At 34.0% G+C, this 21,062-nt stretch overlaps 2 protein-coding genes, 1 long non-coding RNA gene and 1 pseudogene across 5 annotated transcripts; 2 read left to right on the top strand and 2 right to left on the bottom strand.

Annotated features, from left to right (window-relative positions):
* Positions 1-2,052: 2,052 nt before the first annotated feature.
* Positions 2,053-2,651, top strand: LOC104700482 (uncharacterized). The gene is made up of 2 exons (XR_753584.3): positions 2,053-2,174; positions 2,318-2,651. It is a non-coding gene; the product is annotated as an uncharacterized LOC104700482 (long non-coding RNA).
* A 1,706-nt stretch (positions 2,652-4,357) lies between these two features.
* On the bottom strand, positions 4,358-5,496 carry LOC104700484 (protein LIGHT-DEPENDENT SHORT HYPOCOTYLS 6 pseudogene; annotated as a pseudogene). The gene has a single exon (XR_015561617.1). The product of XR_015561617.1 is annotated as a protein LIGHT-DEPENDENT SHORT HYPOCOTYLS 6 pseudogene (transcript).
* A 5,291-nt stretch (positions 5,497-10,787) lies between these two features.
* Positions 10,788-16,218, top strand: LOC104700485 (ubiquitin-activating enzyme E1 1). Of its 2 annotated transcripts, XM_010416009.2 has the most exons (7): positions 10,788-11,140; positions 11,327-11,676; positions 11,964-12,181; positions 12,432-13,226; positions 13,678-14,546; positions 14,815-15,247; positions 15,350-16,218. In XM_010416009.2, the coding sequence occupies exons 2-7, from the start codon at positions 11,343-11,345 to the stop codon at positions 15,944-15,946; spliced, it is 3,246 nt and encodes a 1,081-aa protein (XP_010414311.2). In that variant the 5' UTR covers positions 10,788-11,140; positions 11,327-11,342; the 3' UTR covers positions 15,947-16,218. The 2 variants fall into 2 exon arrangements, with proteins under 2 accessions (XP_010414311.2, XP_087313954.1); XM_087457828.1 differs by lacking the exon at positions 10,788-11,140 and having other exon boundaries at positions 11,286-11,676.
* Positions 16,219-16,596: 378 nt separating this feature from the next.
* On the bottom strand, positions 16,597-19,657 carry LOC104700487 (LRR repeats and ubiquitin-like domain-containing protein At2g30105). Its single transcript, XM_010416012.3, has 10 exons — positions 19,460-19,657; positions 18,730-18,955; positions 18,535-18,629; positions 18,205-18,363; positions 17,923-18,033; positions 17,738-17,838; positions 17,362-17,499; positions 17,147-17,261; positions 16,943-17,062; positions 16,597-16,846 (listed from the first exon to the last, which is right to left on the bottom strand). The coding sequence occupies exons 2-10, from the start codon at positions 18,902-18,904 to the stop codon at positions 16,733-16,735; spliced, it is 1,128 nt and encodes a 375-aa protein (XP_010414314.1). The 5' UTR covers positions 18,905-18,955; positions 19,460-19,657; the 3' UTR covers positions 16,597-16,732.
* Positions 19,658-21,062: the final 1,405 nt, after the last annotated feature.

A 21,062-nucleotide genomic window follows, 5' to 3' on the forward strand; every position in this document is an offset into this window, starting at 1 on the left:
CTAAACCTAATTTCTGAAAAACCCCAAATCGAAATCAAAATTCATTTTTTTTGGTTTGCGAACTCCGACGAGAAAAACTCCTCCATCGCCGTCGAAGATGACGTTAACGTCTACGTTTCTGACCGGTCCGCCTGAATATCCGGTGAGAAACTCTCATCCTCATCGTCCCGCTCAGTACACCTCGAGGATGGACGAATCGTGCTCACTCTACGAGTGCAACAATATTGTATTGGGGGAGATTGGTATTGTTGCTTGCATCATGAACAACAGTATAGTCTAAATTATTTACCCCATTATGCCCCATATAGTCCAGATAGTATATTGAAAAATATAGTTTACCCCATTATATTATAATGTATTGCTTTTTTTGTTTTTGTTTTTAACTATCAATACAATTAAAGAAATTAGTGAAAAAAATGAAATTTAAATGAAGATTTCTGTAATTTTTTTTGTTTTTTTTTTGGTAGTGCACTGGTAATATATAATTAGTATAAATATATATATATATATATAATAATCACTGTAAACCTAATTTTTGAAGTGAAAAGTAAAAACCCCCAAATCCAAATCAAGATTCAAATTTTTTGCGAACTCCGATCGCCGAGAAAAAATTCCTCCGCTACTTTCTTTGTTGCCGTCTTCAAAGCTATGTCTACGATTCTCGTCGGTCAAGATCCGTCTGAAGATCCGGCGAGAAACGCGCATTGTCTTGCTCATCCTCCCGTTCAGTATGCGTCGAGGATTGAAGAATCTTGTTCACTCTATGCGTGCAACAATTTTGTATCCGGTGGAGATTGGTATTGCTGCTCATGAAGAGCAAAGCATGACATACATCATAGTTGATGATTAATTTTGGATAAACTATGAAAAAAATCGGGAGAAAGATCTCCTTAACGTTGTTGCTATCTTAAAAACCACTTATTTTGTTACCCACAATCACAAATATTGATTCGGAGATCAACGATGGAATGTCAACAAATTTGGATATAGAGATGGATGACGATGTAGTGGCGATAAATTTAGATTTTGTGGTTGAACCAGAGATGATGTACTGCTCTCGCACACATGAGAAAATGACTCGTCAATTGGTGTCAAGAATCCACAATTCACCATGTAGTTGATACCTTAATTTTTTCATATAGATTGCATAATTGGTGTTAAGAATTTATGAAGTAGTACACAATTATATACAAAAGTAAGTTTTTCTAGTTAAAGAAATATAACTTCTATCTATATATCAACAATATCAAATGAGGAATCTAAATCTTATATAGTCTGCAGTGGCGGACCCACGTTATGGGTAAGTGGTGGCTTAATAGCTTAAATTTTTAAAAACTTAATAGCATTGATTGGTTTCATTTGTCATTTATTATTTTGTAGAAAATGTTACAAAATTACATTCTAGTATTTATTTATTTTTTATTGTTTATTTTTTTGGTTTGAATTAATAGCATTAAACTGCTTACATTTGTCGTTTTATTAAATTAATTACACACATCATTGTAAAAGCATACGTTTTAGCCGGATTAAGACTTAAACCCATGACAAACATGGAAGGCATTCTAAAACACGAAATCCTGCACACACATCTTTACATTGGAAATTCACAAGTTTTAGTGAACATTCATCACAATATATAACAAAAGACATCTTTGTCGAATGCTAAACGAACTTGCAAAAAATTCAAACAATTTACCATTTACTGTGAAAAAAACCAAATAGAAAGATGTTCAATAAATTTTACTACGTATCAAATCAATTGGAATACCAATACAATAAAACAAAAGACAATTGGAATACCATTTACTGTTGCTACGTATCAAATCAGGCTCAACTTTAAAGTTGGTATTGATACATCAGTTAAAACAATTAACCAATCAAAATATAAGAATTAATACAACTCATAATGTGCCAATAGAAATTGAATTATCTTCCACATTATACTATGTCACATATTTTGTTTACAAGCCTGCTATTTTAATTAAAACATACATGTCCAGCCCAGCCCACAAAAAAGAGATATTAACGTATATTTTTCAATTGACGTTCTCTATCTTCGAGTAACCAGAATTTCCGGGTTTTTTTTTTGTTTTTCAGCTATTCCGATTTCCATATATATGAATCAGATCTCTTTTTCGTTTTCGGCGGATTTAACTATCTTCCATAATAGCTAGGTTCGTTTTAAGCTAATATTGGATATAGGTTTTTTGGTTTGTCCTCTTTTTACACGGTTTTAAGAGTAAACCCCGCATGCTTGTGATTGGACTAACCATCGGCTGTGTTCTATGTAATTTCTTCACCGCTAATCGCCGATCAGGCTTGAAGAAGACCTCATGGTCTAAAGGTGGAGCTTTAGCCTCGAGATAGGATTAAGTCGAAATCATTATATAGGTGATTCAACTAAAAGCAGCGGATGAATCTATGGAGAGATGGTTCCAAAGACATGACTACAAGCTTCATCTAATATGAAGAATTCGACGCCGGCGTTTAGCTTCAGTATTTGGTACAGATCTCATCGGCGAGAAGAAGCAAGAAGAATCGAGAACAACACGTGTCAACAAAAGCTCAACGGTGACGCTTCGTAACAAGATACGTTGGTTAAGGGAAGAACACGTGTCTATGATTCTTATGGTTATTTACATTTATTCCTAGTTTTTGCTTACGTGTTTGGATTAACTTAAAATTGGGCTTAATTTAGCTTGTATCATGCTTTGTAAGTTTGTATTATGCCCATTTTAATTGGGCTTTTAAATGAAAGAAAGGAATGGCCGACAAAAAAAAAATTGTATATTTTTTCAAGTTCTTATATCTTCTCAGATAGTTAAATGAAAAAGACATAATAAACCTAAATAAAAAAATTTCCCCTTTTTAGGAGCTGTTTCTTTCTATTTTTTTCGATTCAAATTCCATCGAATTAAGCAAAAGCAGAAACTGTGAATCATGTGGAAAATAAAATGTGCTGCCATCTCTGAATCTAAGACTTTTTTATGAGTTTTTTTTTATTTATCTTTGTGTTCGTGGTTTTGGGTAGAAAAGAAGTTTTGAGTTTTCCCGATTGAATCTTTTTATGAATTCGGTATTCGCCTTGATTCGAGAGTCGAAGGAAAATTCGACACTTTCAGAATATTTCTTTGTTAGGTGATTGAAGATTATGAATAAAGTCGGCAGCTTTATATTATAAACAAGTTCTAGCTTGTAAACATTGTTTAAATTGGTATGGAACTATAGGATTTAGCTCAATGGTATTTGTTTTAGATCTATTACTGAGTTATTTTATGAACTAAACTGCAGTTTGATATCAAATTGAATATATGAGCTCATATTCATGGCATAGTTGCTTTTGTTTTGCTTTATCTCGAATTAAGTTTTTGGAATGTTTGTTTTTGAAATTACAGTTTAAGAATGCTAAACCAGTGTAATAAATTATGCTTGATAATAAAAATTTTAACCATAAAAAAACTATATAACAATTATGTGATTAAATTTATATAAACTACAAGAAGTACATCACAAATTTAAACTATATAAATAATATATCTCCCACAAAAAGTAAAAAAAAAAAAAAAAAAAACAGAACATACACTTAAGTATTTAAGTCTATCCAATTTAAATGTAAATATTTATAAGTCATCTTAAATTTGAGACATCTCTATTTTTATTTTATTAGTATATTTTTTTATCTTATCGTTGTATAAACCATTTTAAAAAATTATATTTTCAATAATTCAAATATATCTAAACATAGTTATAAAAAATATCTCGCGATATAGCGCGGATTTAACCTAGTCAACTTTAAAAACCAGATAACTTTTTCCAATTCCTTAAAAATATAATTTTGAAGTTCAAAAAAAAATAAAAAAGAAGTAAATGGGAATGTAAAACTGACATCTCTCACGTCACAATTTTTTGCTTTGAAATAATTGGATGATTTGTCACGAAATCAATTTTAAGAATATACAATAGGACATATCCGATAGAGACAAAAGATATAAGACGAGAATTGAAAACTTTATGCGAAGAATGAAAGCTGCTCTTTAACCAAATACAATTATCAAATGGATACAAAATAGACATCAACGTAATATGGATTTAAATACTCATAAAAACAAAAATAGAAACTTCATACACGCTAGACAAAAACGTCTCACCTTCGTCAGTCATCGTCACTTATCTCTCACCACTTTCACAAAATTTTGAATCAAAAACAATCTTCATTAATTCTGAATTATATCATCCTCATATTAGAAATTGAGTATCTTCGTTAGAAAAAAGTTGTAGTATATACTATACTATGATTATGAACTACTAACTTTAAAAGAAATCACTAGAATGAGTCCATTTACTGGACTAAATAGAATTCTCAAGAACAAAAGTCATTTTACTATCAATTAAAATATATATAACCGAGCTATATATAGCTCCTACACTAAAAAAAAAAAGAAATTTATAATTTTATATAGAGATATAATAAGCAAATTAGGTATAATCATAATAATTAACCTAGGGGAAGTACGTCTCCGGAGGTGGCCGGAGTATCACGGTTAATTCCGTCACCGGTGATACTACTCGTTAAATCAACATCCAATCTAACGGAGGTAACGGTAGGTTTACGTTTCCGTTTCTTTTTCTCGTAAGGGATCCCACGAGCCTTAGCTTGACTATCTTTGACTTCCCTCAAGTAGATCCTAACGGCGCGTGCAGCAAACGGGTTCGAATCTGGCCGTCCGCCGTTTTCTTCGTAGGCAGCTCTAAGCCGTCCGATCAAAGCGTCGAGTGATCCCCAAGCTTGCTTGTGCGGACAAGGGCAAGAAGACGGTGGATCCGGGTGTCCGAAGAAAGGACATGTAGACACGTGGACTTTGGTTTTCCCGAATTGGTCTAGGTACTTGAGGAACTCGAGCACGTGTGCGCCGCTGCAACGAGCTAGCGTCAAGGGTGGTTTGTGGTTTCTTAGGTACTGTAGAAACGTGTTCCAGTCCCGGCGTTTTTGTGACTCGTAACGGCTTGGTTGCGGTGGTGGTGCTGCTGACGTGGATGGTGATGAGGGAGATGGGTCAGGTTGTGGTGAACCAGAAACGGCTGGTTCCATGATGATGTGAGTCTCTTTGAGTGGAGGGATTTTGTGAGAGCTTTTGAAGAGAAAGAGAAAGAGTGTGTTTGAGTTTGGAAAATTTTGAATGGTGTATGAAAGAGAGAATTGTGAAGAGAAGAGAACAAAAAGTGGAAATTTAGAAAATGTAGAAATCACGTGGCCAAGGTCCCTACCAAAAGTCCACCTGACAAGTTTTGCTGAATGATTTACAAATTGGTCTCGACTGGTTAAGTGCGGTTTACATAATATAACGCACCTCTGAATTAAAAAGCTAGAGAGACAAACCAGACAGGCCATCTATGTAGTAGATTCCATTTAATAATGACTACTCATCATCACTTCAGTTTTTTTAAATTTTATCTGATAATTATTGTGTTTATGTGTTTTTTGTGGTTTGTTCGGTTCATAACGCAGCTCGTAATGAACGACGTCATATATATACGATATGGAATGACCCGGTTATTGGAATCTCACCTAAAGTTGACATTTAAGAATTGATAAGACTCCACCACCTTTCTATGGAAAATGAAAGAAGCTACTAGATTTCTAAATTAAATCAGGGAAAATATCATTAAAATCCTGAGTTGATTTAAATGACTAAGTTTTTATTTGTCGAAAAAAATTCTCATTTTTTTCTTGACTTCTATTTAAATCATGAATTTTTTTTTATTTCACCATTTAAAACACAACGTTAACTGGCCAGATGAAGATATTAAACGGAGTTAATTATGTGTTAACGAGATCCATTAGTTGGTAAAATGACGTCGTTTTTTTCTTTAATTACATCCCCAATCGAAACCGATTCTCATTTCCTCCCAAAATCCCCAAATCACAAACTCTAATTTGCAATTCAGATGAGTTCTAGCTCGGAGACATCGATGGTTGCTTCGTCCGACCGTGAAGTGCTATCGAAGTGCATTTGTGGAGCCGGTGTGAGGATCTTTACATCGAGAAACGAAGAGAATCATGGTCGAGCATTCTTTCGTTGTTTAACCAAATCGCAAATTAAGATTTGTGACTTGGGGATTTTGGGAGAAAATAAGAACCGGGTTCGATTTGGTGATGTAACTAAAGAAAAAACGACGCTGTTTTACCAACTCCATTAACGCCTAATTAACCTTGTTTAATATCTCTATCTAGCCAGTCAACGTTGTGCTTCAAACGGCGAAGTCAACAAGACTTCGTGATGTAAATAGAAGTCAAGAAAAAACGAGGATTTTTTTCAATAAATGAAAACTTCGGGATTTAAATAAACGAAAATGTTACTTACAAGATTTTAATGACATTTTTTCTAAATTAAATCCCTTTTATATAGATTAAGCACACGCATAATACCATTCATATTTGAATATGTGATGATGATGACACCAATACAAATAATTAGGATGTAATTGCTTAAAGATTTTCTAACCAACTATTCATAATATTTAGAGTTGTATTCTTCCGATATATATATATATATATATATATTTACTATATTATCATAATACCTTGATTTTTCCACACACCTTTATTATGCATGCCATATGATATAGTAGCACCGCCATAGTATTCACACTATTGATTAGTAATCTATATAGAATGGTGGATTTGATGAAAAAAAAGATACCCATCACAATGTTATATGGTACTGTCTAACTATCATAATTAAGACGCAAAGATAAGTCAATACCGTAGCCCCCACAATGTTATCAAAAATACATAAAAGATGACTAATTAATTTGAATTATTGGTTTGGAAATCCTTTACCTCAAAACCAAAATTATTGGTTGGTGTTTCTTGTTATTGCTTTGATAGGTGCTAATGAGTATGACCCACCTGCACAAATCAAAATAGTACAAATGGGGATGAGGTGCAAATAATAAAATGCAGAGAATAAAGAATACAAAAACTTTGTTAACGAGGTTCGGTTTTTCCTACTCTCCGAGACCACGTCTAGATTTCGATTCCACTAGAACAAGAAAGCAAATACAACCTATTCGCAAACACGTAAATTAAGCACAACCCTCTTAATTCACCGCTCCGTTCTATAACATGAAATCTTAAAGATAATTCTCTACTCTTAACTAGACTAACACCAAGCCTAGATTTAAACCAAGATAACCTAACCTTGGGCTAAAATACCCTTGATCCTAGACTTCAGATCTTCAACTCTCTTGAGCAACCTTCACGCACACGTCACACCGATGAACAAAGAAGCTTGAACAACACAAGCACCAAACCGCGAAACTAAGTCGCACACAATGAGAAAGCTCTCTAGGAATTTATTCTTTACTTCAGCTCTCTTTCTTCTCTAGAACGTGCCCAACACCTCCTTATATAGTCATCAAGACTTCCTAATCACCATAGGAGAAGATTTTCAAATTCCATAAGAAATAGACCTTTTGCTATTTTCTTTTTCCTTGTAAAACTCCAATTTAATCAACCAAAGAAATAATAGTTTTCCTCTTCAATTCATCCTCAAACCGACCTTCAATATTGCCTTCTCAAACCTTCTAGAAACTTCTCACGCACATAAAATACCAACAATCATGTATCACTTCTTGAATCACATAGACACTATTTCAGAGAAACCAATACATCTTCATTCTCCCCTTTTTTACTATGTTTGTGAACTCATTAGTCCAAACACCTAAACAACATCATCAGACACATCTTCAAATAGATGCCTTATTTAAACATTTATAGATTGGTGTTGATGCGTTTGAAAATATTGACTAATTTTGCGTTTGCATAATCTTCGCCAAATTTGGTGTTAAAACTTTTTTGTGAGCTTTTAACGAAATGTAGATGGTATAGTATCATTCAGATATTTCTTTATATATTATTATATTAGCTTAAGCAGCAATATGATCAGATTGTGTATTTCATAAAACAATGCAATTTGTTTGTTTTTCGTCTTTGTTATCCACGGTGCCCGCCTATCATTCACGAGTGTTCTACGCAAAATTTTTAAAATGTGCTCTTTTCACCTATTACAAAAGTTGTAAATTTTTTTTATAAAAGGCCAAAACTTGATATTTGAAGACCTTTTACATATACTACAAAATAAAAAAGGCCTTTTACATCTAAATAAAAAAGCCTTTATATATATCCTACAAAAAAAGGCCTTTTGTTTAACAAATTTTTAAGTGAAAAAGCCTTCAAAATTTTATGCCCGAATCTTTGGGTTCAGTGGTTTTCTCTATGGATCGAACTTGTTTATCCACAGAAAACACGTTAAATTCATAAGTGTTCCTAAATGAATGATCTATCGGAAAATAACTTTTCAATATAAACGATGCCAAAACAAAAGATATTTATGGTATGCAATGTTAGTCAACGTCTATATATCAGACTTTCAACTTTGATATTGATCGTTGGGCGAGTATGTATGTGTGCAAAGAGATACATTAGAACTGTTTCTATATATATATACATATTTTTTTTCTGAATGAAAGAACTGTTTCTATATAAGGTTATATCACGAGATGATTTTAATATATGAGTTTAAATATTTTAGAACGTATGTTTGAGATTAAATTGTGTATCAATAGATGACTTTTTTTTTTGGAAAACTATGGATCAATAGATAACTTGGTCCGTGTAGATAACTTGGTCAGTGTGAGGATGACTCAATAGATGAGTGTGGTAAAATCACGAAAGTGTCCCATTATTAAGAGTTTGTTAAGGTATAATAGAATTACACTAAAATTTCTATAAATTAATATTCTATAAATTAATAAATTTTGCTTATCCGAGTCAGCATAAATAATAAGAAAATTCACTAAGATAATAAGATAATTTTTTTTTGAAATTTCCATATAAAATATGGTCCCAATAATATCATAAATTAATAATCATATAAATTTACGTATATATATATATATACTGATATAATAATGTATGCTTCTCCTAAAACTCATATCTATAAAAAAATTGTTGTGTTGTATTTTCAAACTATAATGATATAAAATACTTTATTAATATGTCATAAAAATAGCTAAATTTTTTAAATTCAATTTCTAGATATGCATCATTTTGATAGACTATTAAAATATGACAATTTATATTTTCATAAATTAGAATTGATGTATGTCATGTGTATAAGTGAATTTGTCTATAGTATTTGTAATTTTTATCAATAATCTTTTCTTGATTTTACAAGTTTAATTCTAAAATCATAAAATTTACAACATCTAAAAGTTTAATCTTATTTTGCTAAAATTATCTCAGTTCATCATTTTTAAAAATTAAACAATTAAAAAATATATCTATAAATTAATAATTGTTAATTTACACTATAAAATAATTATATTAATTTATAGATAAATTAATATCACTATAAATTAATAAAATGTCATGGTCTCAGTATTATTAATTTATAGAAATTTTACTGTTTATGTGACCGTAATCTTGGTATTCAATTTTAGGATTGACGAACTATTAGATTTATTTAGCTAACAAAGTAAATTGCAAATAATAGATATATCCAACGTATTCTCTACAAAATTATTATTTAAAAACTTTTCTTTCTAAAAATAAGAAAAATTAACGTCATATTCGCAAATAAGTGAAATATTATAATTTTATTTTTTCATTATTGATAGTAAGTTGATAAATGATATTAATAATATGTGTTGTAACCCAACTTTGTTATGAATAAAATTTTAATCTTATGAGAAAAAAGAATGATATTAATAATCGAGAAAACTTCACATATGTCAAAATTGGGTTATGTATTGGGCTTATACATGATGTCTGTCTTATATAGATTGGGCCCAAAATTTGATTATTTTCTAGACAAATTATGATATTTTTGCCAAGATTACAATTTTAGATGGTGGCAAACAACATTAATCTATGAAAAAGTAACAAAAACACCAAAAATCCAATCTCTTTTGTTCATAAGAAAACTCTTTATTTGTGAAATAGTAGAGGGAATTTCTTAAAGCTACATTTATCAAGTTTAATGTAAGATAATCAATGATATTTTTATATTATAATATGTATCATCTAATAGATTTATGTACTGAAATTGTTATACTTAGAAAAATAAACTAATAACTCTACATAGAGAAGTATTTGTTTTCCAAATTATATTTCTAATGACTAAATTACATAAATTTTATGCTATTTTTTTTTTGCTCTCTCTCAACAAATGTATATTTTAAAGTATGTTAGTTTTAAATACAAAGAGTATTAATTAGAAACCAGTTACATGATTTTTTTTCAACCTAATAATAACTAAAATAAAACTTCAAGATTGGTTGCCCAAACCAGTTACATGATTATTTTGAATATTCTTCTATATGTTGTTTATTTTCTTTTTGGTGTTTTTGGGCAATGTGAGATTATTGCATTAACTTTACATATATGTATGTTCTTTTAATTATTTTCTCTTTGATATTTTATATTATTTTTGGCACTAATCAGATCTTAGGTAAATTGATTTTTGGCATAATATTTTTTTTTTGCACTAACTAGATATTTTATATAATGTACATATAAGGATTCTTCATCTAATGAAGCACAATTCTTAAAAAAATATTTGACATTATAGCTAGAAATTGCTCCAATTCTTTATTTGTAATTAAAAATTTTAAGATTTTCATTTTTTTTAAAAAGTCCATTTATTCAAAAAAAAAATTTATAACATATTATTCAATTTGTGTAACTTTTCCTTTTATTTTTTTAAAAAAGCAATATTGCTATTCCATCTTTTTTTTTTTTTTTTTTTAATTCATATTCCATCTAATACACAAGGATCCATAAGGAATTGACTAAACCGGGATCTGGTCTACAAATTGTGACGCACGCGTGTCCCCCGGTCAGAGAGTTGCCGTCACAATCACGCGGAGATGAGCGACAAATCAAAAACTTGAACCATTAAACGACGTCGTCCGTCTATATTCCCCAAACCAAACCGACCCCTTTCATTCGTCTCCTAATAAATCTCAAGAGAGTTATTTTTGCAATTTCAATTTCAGTTTTTTTTCAGATCTCAAAACTTTTCCTCGTTTCCGATTCGATTCGATTCGATTCTTCTCTCGTCTGCTTTCCTCAAAGGTACGTTTCCATCATCTTCTTCCTTGTCATGGTTTCCGAAGTATCGTTTCCAGATTTAGGGTTAGGTATTTCAATTCTGATCGGAGTTTTTCCTATCTCGTCTTCTTGAGAAGCTGAATATCAGTATCTTACCTAGTTTTTGATATATTTTTTTGTTTCCATGGGAATTTCTCATGTTTTCTCCAGGTTTTTTCATCACTTTATGCTTCACAAGCGAGCTAGTGAAGCTAACGAGAAGAGCGATAACAGCATCGGTTCCGATTTAGCATCCAAGAAACGACGTATCGATATCACTGATTCTTCTTCCGCGTCTGATAAGTCTTTGGTTGTAGCTTCTGGTAGTAGTAGTAGCAGCGGATTTCTCGGCGATAGCGTTGTTCAGCAACTCGACATGGCTTTTGGTAACTCGAATCGTCAGGAGATCGATGAGGATCTTCACAGTCGGCAGCTCGCTGTCTATGGTCGTGAGACTATGAGGCGTCTCTTTGCTTCGAATGTTCTCATCTCTGGGATGCACGGCCTTGGCGCCGAGATTGGTATGTGTCTCTCTTGTCCCTTTGCTTTAAATCTTGTAGAAATGTTGTTTCCGTATGCGTCCTAATTAGAATCTGTGAAGAATTGTGTCATCATCAAAACGTATTCGAATTTACTCTCTAGTTGTTAAGTTTGTTTGATGTCTTCCTTATTGGTGTTTCATAAGCCTCCGGTATTGAAGTTTGCATGGTAAATTTGTAACTGTTGCTTGTGTTCCTGACACTTTCGTATCTATCTTCTTAAGGTTTATTTCACTTTCTCATAAGCCTTTTTATTTGGTTTTTTTCAGCCAAGAATCTTATTCTTGCTGGTGTTAAGTCTGTGACCCTGCATGATGAAAGAGTTGTAGAGCTATGGGACTTATCTAGCAACTTTGTTTTCTCGGAGGATGATGTTGGCAAGAATAGAGCGGATGCTTCTGTTCAGAAGTTACAGGATCTTAACAATGCTGTGGTTGTCACTAGCTTGACCAAAAGCTTATCCAAAGAGGATCTTTCTGATTTCCAGGTTGGTAGACAACTCATTTGTCTTGTATATCTGGTCTGAGTCTTTTGTATACTGTATCTTTCTGTATAGGATAAATCTGTGACCGAATGGATCGCATAGGAGTGGGTTTTCGTTGCATATAAGAGATGATTGTGTCTCAGTAGGTTTAGGCTGGTTCTATTGTTTATTAGTATTGATTGATTAGGAAAATTGGTCTACACTTTTCTCATGGGTGGAATCCTGCTGATACATCTACTTTTGTGCGAAACAGGTTGTTGTTTTCTCTGACATAAGCATGGAAAGAGCAATCGAATTTGATAACTATTGTCACAGCCATCAGCCTCCCATCTCTTTTGTTAAGGCTGATGTCAGGGGTCTTTTTGGCTCTGTCTTTTGTGATTTTGGGCCTGAATTTGCGGTTCTCGATGTTGATGGTGAGGAACCCCATACAGGCATCATTGCGTCTATCTCTAATGAGAACCAGGCATTTATTTCCTGTGTCGACGATGAGAGGCTTGAATTTCAAGATGGTGACCTAGTTGTTTTCTCAGAAGTTGAGGGTATGACGGAATTGAATGATGGGAAACCAAGGAAGATAAAAAGTGCACGGCCATATTCATTCACCCTTGATGAGGACACTACAAACTATGGAACATATGTTAAGGGTGGTATTGTCACTCAAGTGAAACAACCAAAGTTGCTGAAATTCAAGCCATTGAGGGAAGCTCTTAAAGATCCTGGGGATTTTCTATTTAGTGATTTCTCTAAGTTTGATCGGCCTCCACTCCTTCACTTAGCATTCCAGGCACTTGATCATTTTAAATCTGAAGCTGGCAGATTTCCTGTTGCTGGCTCAGAAGAAGACGCTCAGAAGCTTATATCGATTGCCACAGCCATCAATACCGGGCAGGGTGATTTAAAGGTGGATAATGTTGACCAGAAGCTTCTACGACACTTCTCCTTTGGAGCCAAGGCTGTCCTGAACCCCATGGCTGCAATGTTTGGTGGTATTGTTGGACAGGAGGTTGTTAAAGCTTGCTCTGGAAAATTTCATCCTCTCTTCCAGGTTATATCTCTTTTCCGTAACACTTGTGGGAACACATATATAGTCTTTGCATGCCAAGTTCCCTGTTCGAGTTAAAAATTTTAAACACAAAAACTAAAACCCAAAGCTCTCTTTATTAAAACCGAATCAAAGTAACAAGAACAGTGGTTGAAAACACCCAAGAATAAGACCAAAGCTCTCTTCATATGTAGGTATATATATATATATATATACAAAGAAAGCTGTTTAGATAAAGTCATAAAGAAATTGTATCTCCAATAGTTTCCTAAAGCAAGAAATAGATATCCTAATGGAAAAAGAAACACTAACTGTTAAACTATTACATATCATTCCCTTTTTCTAATGTTTATTTTGCTAGAAGATACAGCTGCTTACTCTTTTTTTTGCAAATGCATATTTTGTATAGTTTCGTATTATAAACTAATGTTGAGCTTCTCCATTTTTCTATCAGTTCTTCTACTTTGATTCAGTGGAGTCACTCCCCACTGAACCTCTGGATTCAAGTGACTTTGCACCAAGGAACAGCCGGTACGATGCCCAAATATCTGTATTTGGGGCCAAATTCCAGAAGAAACTCGAAGATGCTAAAGTTTTTACAGTCGGGTCTGGTGCACTTGGGTGTGAGTTCTTGAAAAATATGGCTCTGATGGGGGTGTCTTGTGGAAGCCAAGGGAAGCTGACAGTGACAGATGATGATATAATCGAGAAAAGTAACCTCAGTCGTCAATTTCTATTCCGTGATTGGAACATTGGACAGGCTAAATCCACAGTTGCTGCTTCTGCTGCTGCAGCTATAAATCCCCGCTTCAACATTGAAGCCCTGCAAAACCGTGTTGGCGCTGAGACTGAGAATGTATTTGATGATGCCTTTTGGGAGAACTTGACTGTTGTCGTGAATGCACTGGATAACGTCAATGCTAGGCTCTATGTTGATTCAAGGTGCTTGTATTTCCAGAAGCCTCTCCTTGAGTCTGGAACTCTTGGCACCAAGTGCAACACACAGACGGTTATTCCACATCTAACTGAAAATTACGGTGCCTCAAGGGACCCACCAGAGAAACAGGCCCCCATGTGTACTGTGCATTCCTTTCCGCATAACATTGATCACTGTTTAACTTGGGCTCGCTCTGAGTTTGAGGGTCTGCTTGAGAAGACTCCTGCTGAAGTGAATGCATATCTCTCTAGCCCGGTTGAGTACACTAACTCAATGATGACTGCTGGCGATGCTCAGGCGAGGGACACACTGGAGAGGATTCTTGAGTGCCTTGAGAAGGAGAAATGTGAAACCTTCCAAGACTGCTTAACCTGGGCTCGACTGAGGTACTGTTGCTCTCTCTTAATGGTTAAGTTTATTGGTAGTCTAGTCATAATTATTATTGTAGAGTAAAAGAGAGCATGGTTTTTTACTCATGTGCTGCTTCGTTTCCTTTTTTATGCTTTTGGCATCCGCGTCATCAGGATTCATAATTCATTGAAAAAATTGTCAGGAACTTAATAATTATTTTTTCAAAAACACTGTTAGGAGGCAACTTCATTTCTCAACAGGTATTGGATTTTCCTTGATGTGTTTCATTTTTTATGTGACTAGGTTTGAGGATTATTTTGTGAACCGTGTCAAGCAATTGATATACACATTCCCTGAAGATGCTGCGACTAGTACCGGAGCTCCTTTCTGGTCTGCTCCAAAAAGATTCCCTCGTCCACTCCAGTACTCGTCTTCCGACCCAAGTCTCCTTAACTTTATCACATCGACTGCTATTTTACGAGCAGAGACATTTGGGATTCCGATTCCTGAGTGGACCAAAAACCCCAAGGAAGCAGCAGAAGCTGTTGACAGAGTGATAGTCCCAGACTTTGAGCCAAGAAAAGATGCAAAGATCGTGACTGACGAGAAAGCTACCACTTTAACAACTGCTTCGGTGGACGACGCTGCAGTCATCAACGATCTCATTGCTAAGCTCGACCAGTGTAGGCATAACTTGACTCCAGACTTCAGGATGAAACCAATTCAGTTCGAAAAGGTAACTAACGACCTTCTAAAATTATTATCTCTCTTATATTGACATGTCTTGTTTAGAAATGTTAACTGAGGGTTGCCATTTTGAATCTTAATGTGTTTGTAGGATGATGACACGAACTATCACATGGATGTGATAGCGGGACTAGCCAACATGAGAGCGAGGAACTACAGTATCCCTGAAGTCGACAAGCTGAAAGCAAAGTTCATCGCAGGGAGAATCATCCCAGCCATTGCGACTTCAACAGCCATGGCTACTGGACTGGTCTGCCTCGAGCTGTACAAGGTCCTTGATGCAGGACACAAAGTGGAAGACTACAGGAACACATTTGCTAACTTGGCGCTTCCACTCTTCTCCATGGCTGAGCCGGTTCCTCCAAAGGTGGTTAAGCACCGCGACACGGCGTGGACCGTATGGGACAGATGGGTGCTCAAGGGAAACCCAACTCTGCGTGAGGTTTTACAGTGGCTGGAGGACAAAGGGCTTAGCGCGTACAGCATCTCGTGCGGAAGCTGTCTTCTGTTCAACAGTATGTTCCCGAAGCACAAGGAGAGGATGGACAAGAAGGTTGTGGATCTTGCTCGGGATATCGCCAAAGTGGAGCTGCCACCATACCGCCACCATCTTGATGTAGTGGTGGCTTGTGAGGATGAAGATGACAATGATGTCGATATTCCTCTCGTCTCTATCTACTACAGGTGAGAATCTTCAATCAGAAAAAAACAGTTGAAAAGAAAAAAAGAAACCAGACAGAAGAAAGATGAAACTCGTGAGATCAAATTTGTGTGTTTTGTCTCTTGCATCTGCCCTACGTATTTTCTTTTGGATGCTTTTGGGTGAGATGACTATTTTTACTTCGGGTGGGATAGAATCCCATTTTATCAATCTCTCGTTCTATTTCTACTGTTTTTATGTACACTTCGTGGTGTGGTTTTACCCACGCATCAACCCATCTGAACATGTTTTGTGTCCAACGAATCTCGAGTTTTCCTTTTTCCATGTTTTGTTGCAGGTGTTCTTTCAAGGTAAAGAATCTGAAACGATTCTCCCATTTTATATTGTTCACTCTCTGAATCTATTACTGCGATCAAATTGAAGCGAAATACAACAAAAGACATAATTTCTAGGGTGACGTCTAGCTAAGCACCTCAATCTCTCTTTAACACCAACCAAACCTAACCAAGTTGTAGTAGACTAATAATACAGAATTCACGAAATTGTTTGATTTTTTGCTTATTCTCAGCTGTTCAGTTTAGTTTGATTTTTGTATGCCATCCTTAGTCAACACAATCACAATCCGCTACAAACCACCTAAGATGCTCCTACACTGCTACAGTATACACTAACACAAATACGCAAAGCTTATTTTTTTGGAAGAATGGATTCGTTTTGGAGTAAACTAATATACTGACGCATTAAGCAGAGGACTTTAAGTTTTAACTGAAAGTGTGCCATCAAATGTAAGAGTTATGAAGATTTGGGACACGATCACCAAGATTTATCAGCGCCTTCATCGAATTTGCCAGAGCCAACAACCCGGAAATCCAGCTGCTTTTGATGCTTGGTACGTCTTCTTTCATCGAAATCCTCCCATCCCTCGAACTGACACAATCCAAATACTGTTGTTCAGTTCAAAATCAAAGAAAGAAGCTGAAGACACAAATACTAGACGACAAAACGGATTTAGCAAAGCAAAACCTGGCGGAGAAATTCAACGGTTATCTCTGTGTTGTGGAGTCCTAAAGTTGAGAGCTGCAAACACATCTTGAATAAACCCAATGGAAGTGTCTTCAATCCTGTGTTGTTCAACTCCAGCGTCTAAACAACAAATCACTAAGTCTCTGTCAAGCCGTTGCTATGGGATGGTGGGACAAGAGTAGTGAAAGGTAGATTTGATTTTACCTTTAGATTACGCAGTTTGGTGAATGTCTCGGGAAGTTCCGATATGATATTAGCTGAAAGCTCAACCTCCATGAGGAATGAACAGTTTCCAGTACTCTCGGGAAGGCTAGTTATTCTGCCGAACACAAACAGATGGAAAGACAATGGTATCAAAATGCAAAGACTATATCTTTTCTCATTTGGATCACTTAAAGATACGAGTAAAGCTTATTTGCCTGTTATTGTTGGCTTTCAAGATCTCAAGCTGCGTAAGAAGTCCTAACTCATTCGGTAGACTTGTCAACTTGTTGTTGGCAACATCAAGCTGTCTAAGAGACGTCAGCGAACCCACTGCTGATGGCAGAACAGTTAGACTGCAAAACCAAACAAGGCCCAATCACAAAAAGGATTTTTCCGATGAAAAGCTCAGTGGATGTTCACAACTATAAATGTTGTGTTCTAGAGTCTTAGTGATTACAATCGACACATAACTTCAGCTCTTGAGTTTAATATGGCGAGTCAAATACACAGTTTGCAAAATGGTAGCACTGAAGGCATGTCTAATATCTAACTAAGAAAGACAAGTCCAGAGACTAAAAGTAGTATACTCACTTGTTATGGCTAATAGACAGAAACATCAGGCGCTTCAGAGATGATATCCCTTCCCACTGAATGGATTCATCGGACAGACCATTTCCTTGAAGGAACAGTTTCTACAAATGGCACTCATACTATAATTCCAAACTTTTCACCAAACAGAAAGATTTGAAATAAACATCAAACTATGCATTTCTCACCTGCATAGAACCAAAGGAGCTGATTCTGGCAGGTACTTCTTTAATGAAGTTTTCACTAATGTCAAGTACTCTGACTCCAGATCCACAGTCCCACACTTCTTTAGGTATTTCCTTTTCAACAACAAAGAAAACTCAACTAATAAACAGCTTAGCAACTAAAACATAAGCATTTACGAGAAGGTAGTAATAATAGCTTGTCCTTATGTCCAAAGCCAAATGAAAGAAAGAATAATCCAAACCAAAACCTCAAACAATGAACACATAACGACCTTCTCTATTTACCTTCAAATTAGCTTGAGCTAAAGCAATGACTCCTGTGGCTTTCCATCGATCAACGCGGTTCTTGTCTACAAGGAGACCAGGTTTCGTCTGATCTACTTTATCCGATACAACAGTCCTAGAGATTGGCCTTGTACTAGCTTCCTTAAGTACAGGACCTTCCTGTTCATTTGAAATACAAACTACAACATTAACTCACCTAAACCTCAATTAGATTGATCCTACAAAAGAACAAGAATCCAAATATCTAGACTATCTTTAAACAATTCTCCAACATACTAAGTTATTGAACAAAAAGATGAGTTTATTAAACCATAAGCCAAGAACACTAACCCCTTGATGTAGACCTTGGGAAGCCATTAACATGATTTTAGCTCCACTTCCTACATCAGATTGCTTCAAAGTCGACGTTTCAACCAAAACCTTACCTTCAAGAAACAAAACAAAAAATCAAATTTTGAGAAAGACCCACTAAAATTAACAAGCTTAATTAGGAGAAAAGGTATTCAAAATTTTTAATCAGCAAACCTTTGAAGATGAGCTTCTGACCACGAGGAAGAACGTTGGTGATTGGTTGTAAGAGAGACTTAAGATCTTTGACTGTACAATCCGGTGATACCGAAAGTGGTATTGATTTGCCTCCGAATTTTACTGTAAGCTTAATCGTGGAACCTGCTTCCATTGTTGGATCTTCGAGCTCCATTACAATCTTTACCTCCTGCGATTCTTATTTTCTTCCTCTGCTTTGCTTCACCTTCAGATTCAGAAACACAACATAACTATCTCTATATACAGACAGGCCCATTAAAAAAATATTAAATATTAAACACAACATAACTTTTTTTTTTCCATTAAATATCATAATTAGTTTTATTATTTTTTACAATATCATTATAATATTCTTTTTTAATATACCACATGTACAGAAGCAAAATAATAATCGGACTTCATAAATTAAAATGAGGGATTTGCTACGTTTCATTTGAATGAATCATGTGAACGAGAATATTTATCTGTATATGTAGAACATAAACATATCAGCGGTTTGTTACAAGTAAGAGAAGAAATAATCGAGAAGCTAATAGATGACTACAAGTCGAGAGATGTTGGAAGAATAAGACAAAGAAGAGAATGCTAAAGATGTTGCATCGAGGGAATCAGCGATTATAAATCTGGAAGAAACGGCAGAGAGTCAACTTAATGAAGTAGAGATGAAAAAAGAGAGGAGATAGAGAGCTTTTTGGAGAAGATGACTAACATCAAGGTTAAACTCTGTTGTCTAATCAGAAACTGAAGAGAATAGAAGCTAAAAATTTAGAGGCACAAGCGTTACTCAAGGAGAAGATCACAATGACACATGAAACGTATCGAGTTATGAGTATGATCAAAGAGATCTCAAAGAGAGAGTGAATTCAACAATACTAAACCATGTATATAGTTAATTGAAATTAAATTCAATTTATTTCATGTATATGCATACTTTTATAAAACTGAAATGTAATTTATTTTAAATAAGTTGATTTATACATGCAACTAATGAGTCATATATTAATTTTAATATATAAACAATGAAGAGTTAATACATAATTTTGTGTTAAACTAATATATATTAAATTTGGCATGTTGAGGTGTCAAATTTTGGAAATTTACTTTCAACTATCTATCTTAACATTTTTGAAGTACTTTTTTGTGTCATCCTCTCTTATCTTTGTATCCAAACAAGTCTCAACTAAATTCTCTACAATTCTTACAACCAAACACAATCATTTCCTTATTTGATAATATTAATTTTCTAAAATATATCTATCTAATTTAAATAAATATGTTAGATTAAAATATAATTCTCCTTTCATTTTTATTTAATCTTATCTTTAATTATTTGAATTACTATTTAATACATAAAGTTAAAAAAATATTAGATTTTTTTCAGCATATGATGGATTTGAATTTTTATAAACGGATATATATTTTAGAATTTTTGTATCCAAACAAGTATATTCGGATATAGATTATTTCACATTTGAGTTATTTCAATATATAATGAATATCTATCTTAACCTTTTTATTAATTACTGTGAGAACACACATGTATAACAATGTAACATTTATATTAAAACTCAAAGAAACTTGATCTATTTATAATATATTCAAAAGTTTTTTTAGAAAAATTACCCCGTGGTGTACCACGGGGTCAAACCTAGTTATATATATAGGGTTTCACAACTTATTGGACCATGGCATCATGTTTGAGAATATTGAGCGATTTTTCCTTTTCTATATGCCAAAATGATAATTTCCCCTTTGATATCATATCTCACTTTATCATTTAGTAAAATAAAATTTCCGTTACTTGTAAGAAAAAAAGAAAACTAACTGGAATTTGAAAAACTAATGATTAATATAATTATATATGTTTTCATAACATATATGATTTAAGATATCAAACTATAATGAATGTTTGTTTTTTATGTTTACATTATAGTATGAGTGAGTTTGGTGTTTAGCCATGAACATAGTATCATGTTTACATTGTAATTTTAAAGGATCCAGGTTGATTGAGTACATGTACCAAGAAAATCTTATGTTGTCTGGTTTTATCAATTTCTCTTGATCAAGTATTCTAACTTCTGATCATTACTGAAAGATTAACATTAGAAGAAGTCATAGGGGAAAAAATGAACAATATGCTATTAAGCAAGTGTGGATGTGTCATTTTTAGAATCCACAAAACCCTGGAATAAATGAAGATATTGATGAACCACAAAGAGTGTACCACTTGTATTGAAATATATATATCTAATTTATTACAAAAATGAGAAATATGAAAATTTACTTCCAGACAATCATAAGTTTTTTTTTTT

The sequence above is a fragment of the Camelina sativa genome, chromosome 7 (assembly GCF_030686135.1).
Source record: "Camelina sativa cultivar CO46 ecotype springtype chromosome 7, ASM3068613v1".
NCBI lineage: Eukaryota > Viridiplantae > Streptophyta > Magnoliopsida > Brassicales > Brassicaceae > Camelina > Camelina sativa.

What these genes read in the sequence shown, in the direction of transcription:
- LOC104700485 (XM_087457828.1), top strand. Translation starts at nt 11,301, where the DNA reads ATGGGAATTTCTCATGTTTTCTCCAGGTTTTTTCATCACTTTATGCTT. An exon ending in CGGCCTTGGCGCCGAGATTG is followed by an intron (nt 11,677 to 11,963) that starts GTATGTGTCTCT and finishes GGTTTTTTTCAG; the next exon opens with CCAAGAATCTTATTCTTGCT. An exon ending in AGGATCTTTCTGATTTCCAG is followed by an intron (nt 12,182 to 12,431) that starts GTTGGTAGACAA and finishes TGTGCGAAACAG; the next exon opens with GTTGTTGTTTTCTCTGACAT.
- LOC104700487 (XM_010416012.3), bottom strand. Translation starts at nt 18,904, where the DNA reads ATGGAGCTCGAAGATCCAACAATGGAAGCAGGTTCCACGATTAAGCTT. An exon ending in CTGTCTATTAGCCATAACAA is followed by an intron (nt 17,500 to 17,737) that starts GTGAGTATACTA and finishes TTGGTTTTGCAG; the next exon opens with TCTAACTGTTCTGCCATCAG. An exon ending in CCAAACTGCGTAATCTAAAG is followed by an intron (nt 17,063 to 17,146) that starts GTAAAATCAAAT and finishes TTTGTTGTTTAG; the next exon opens with ACGCTGGAGTTGAACAACAC.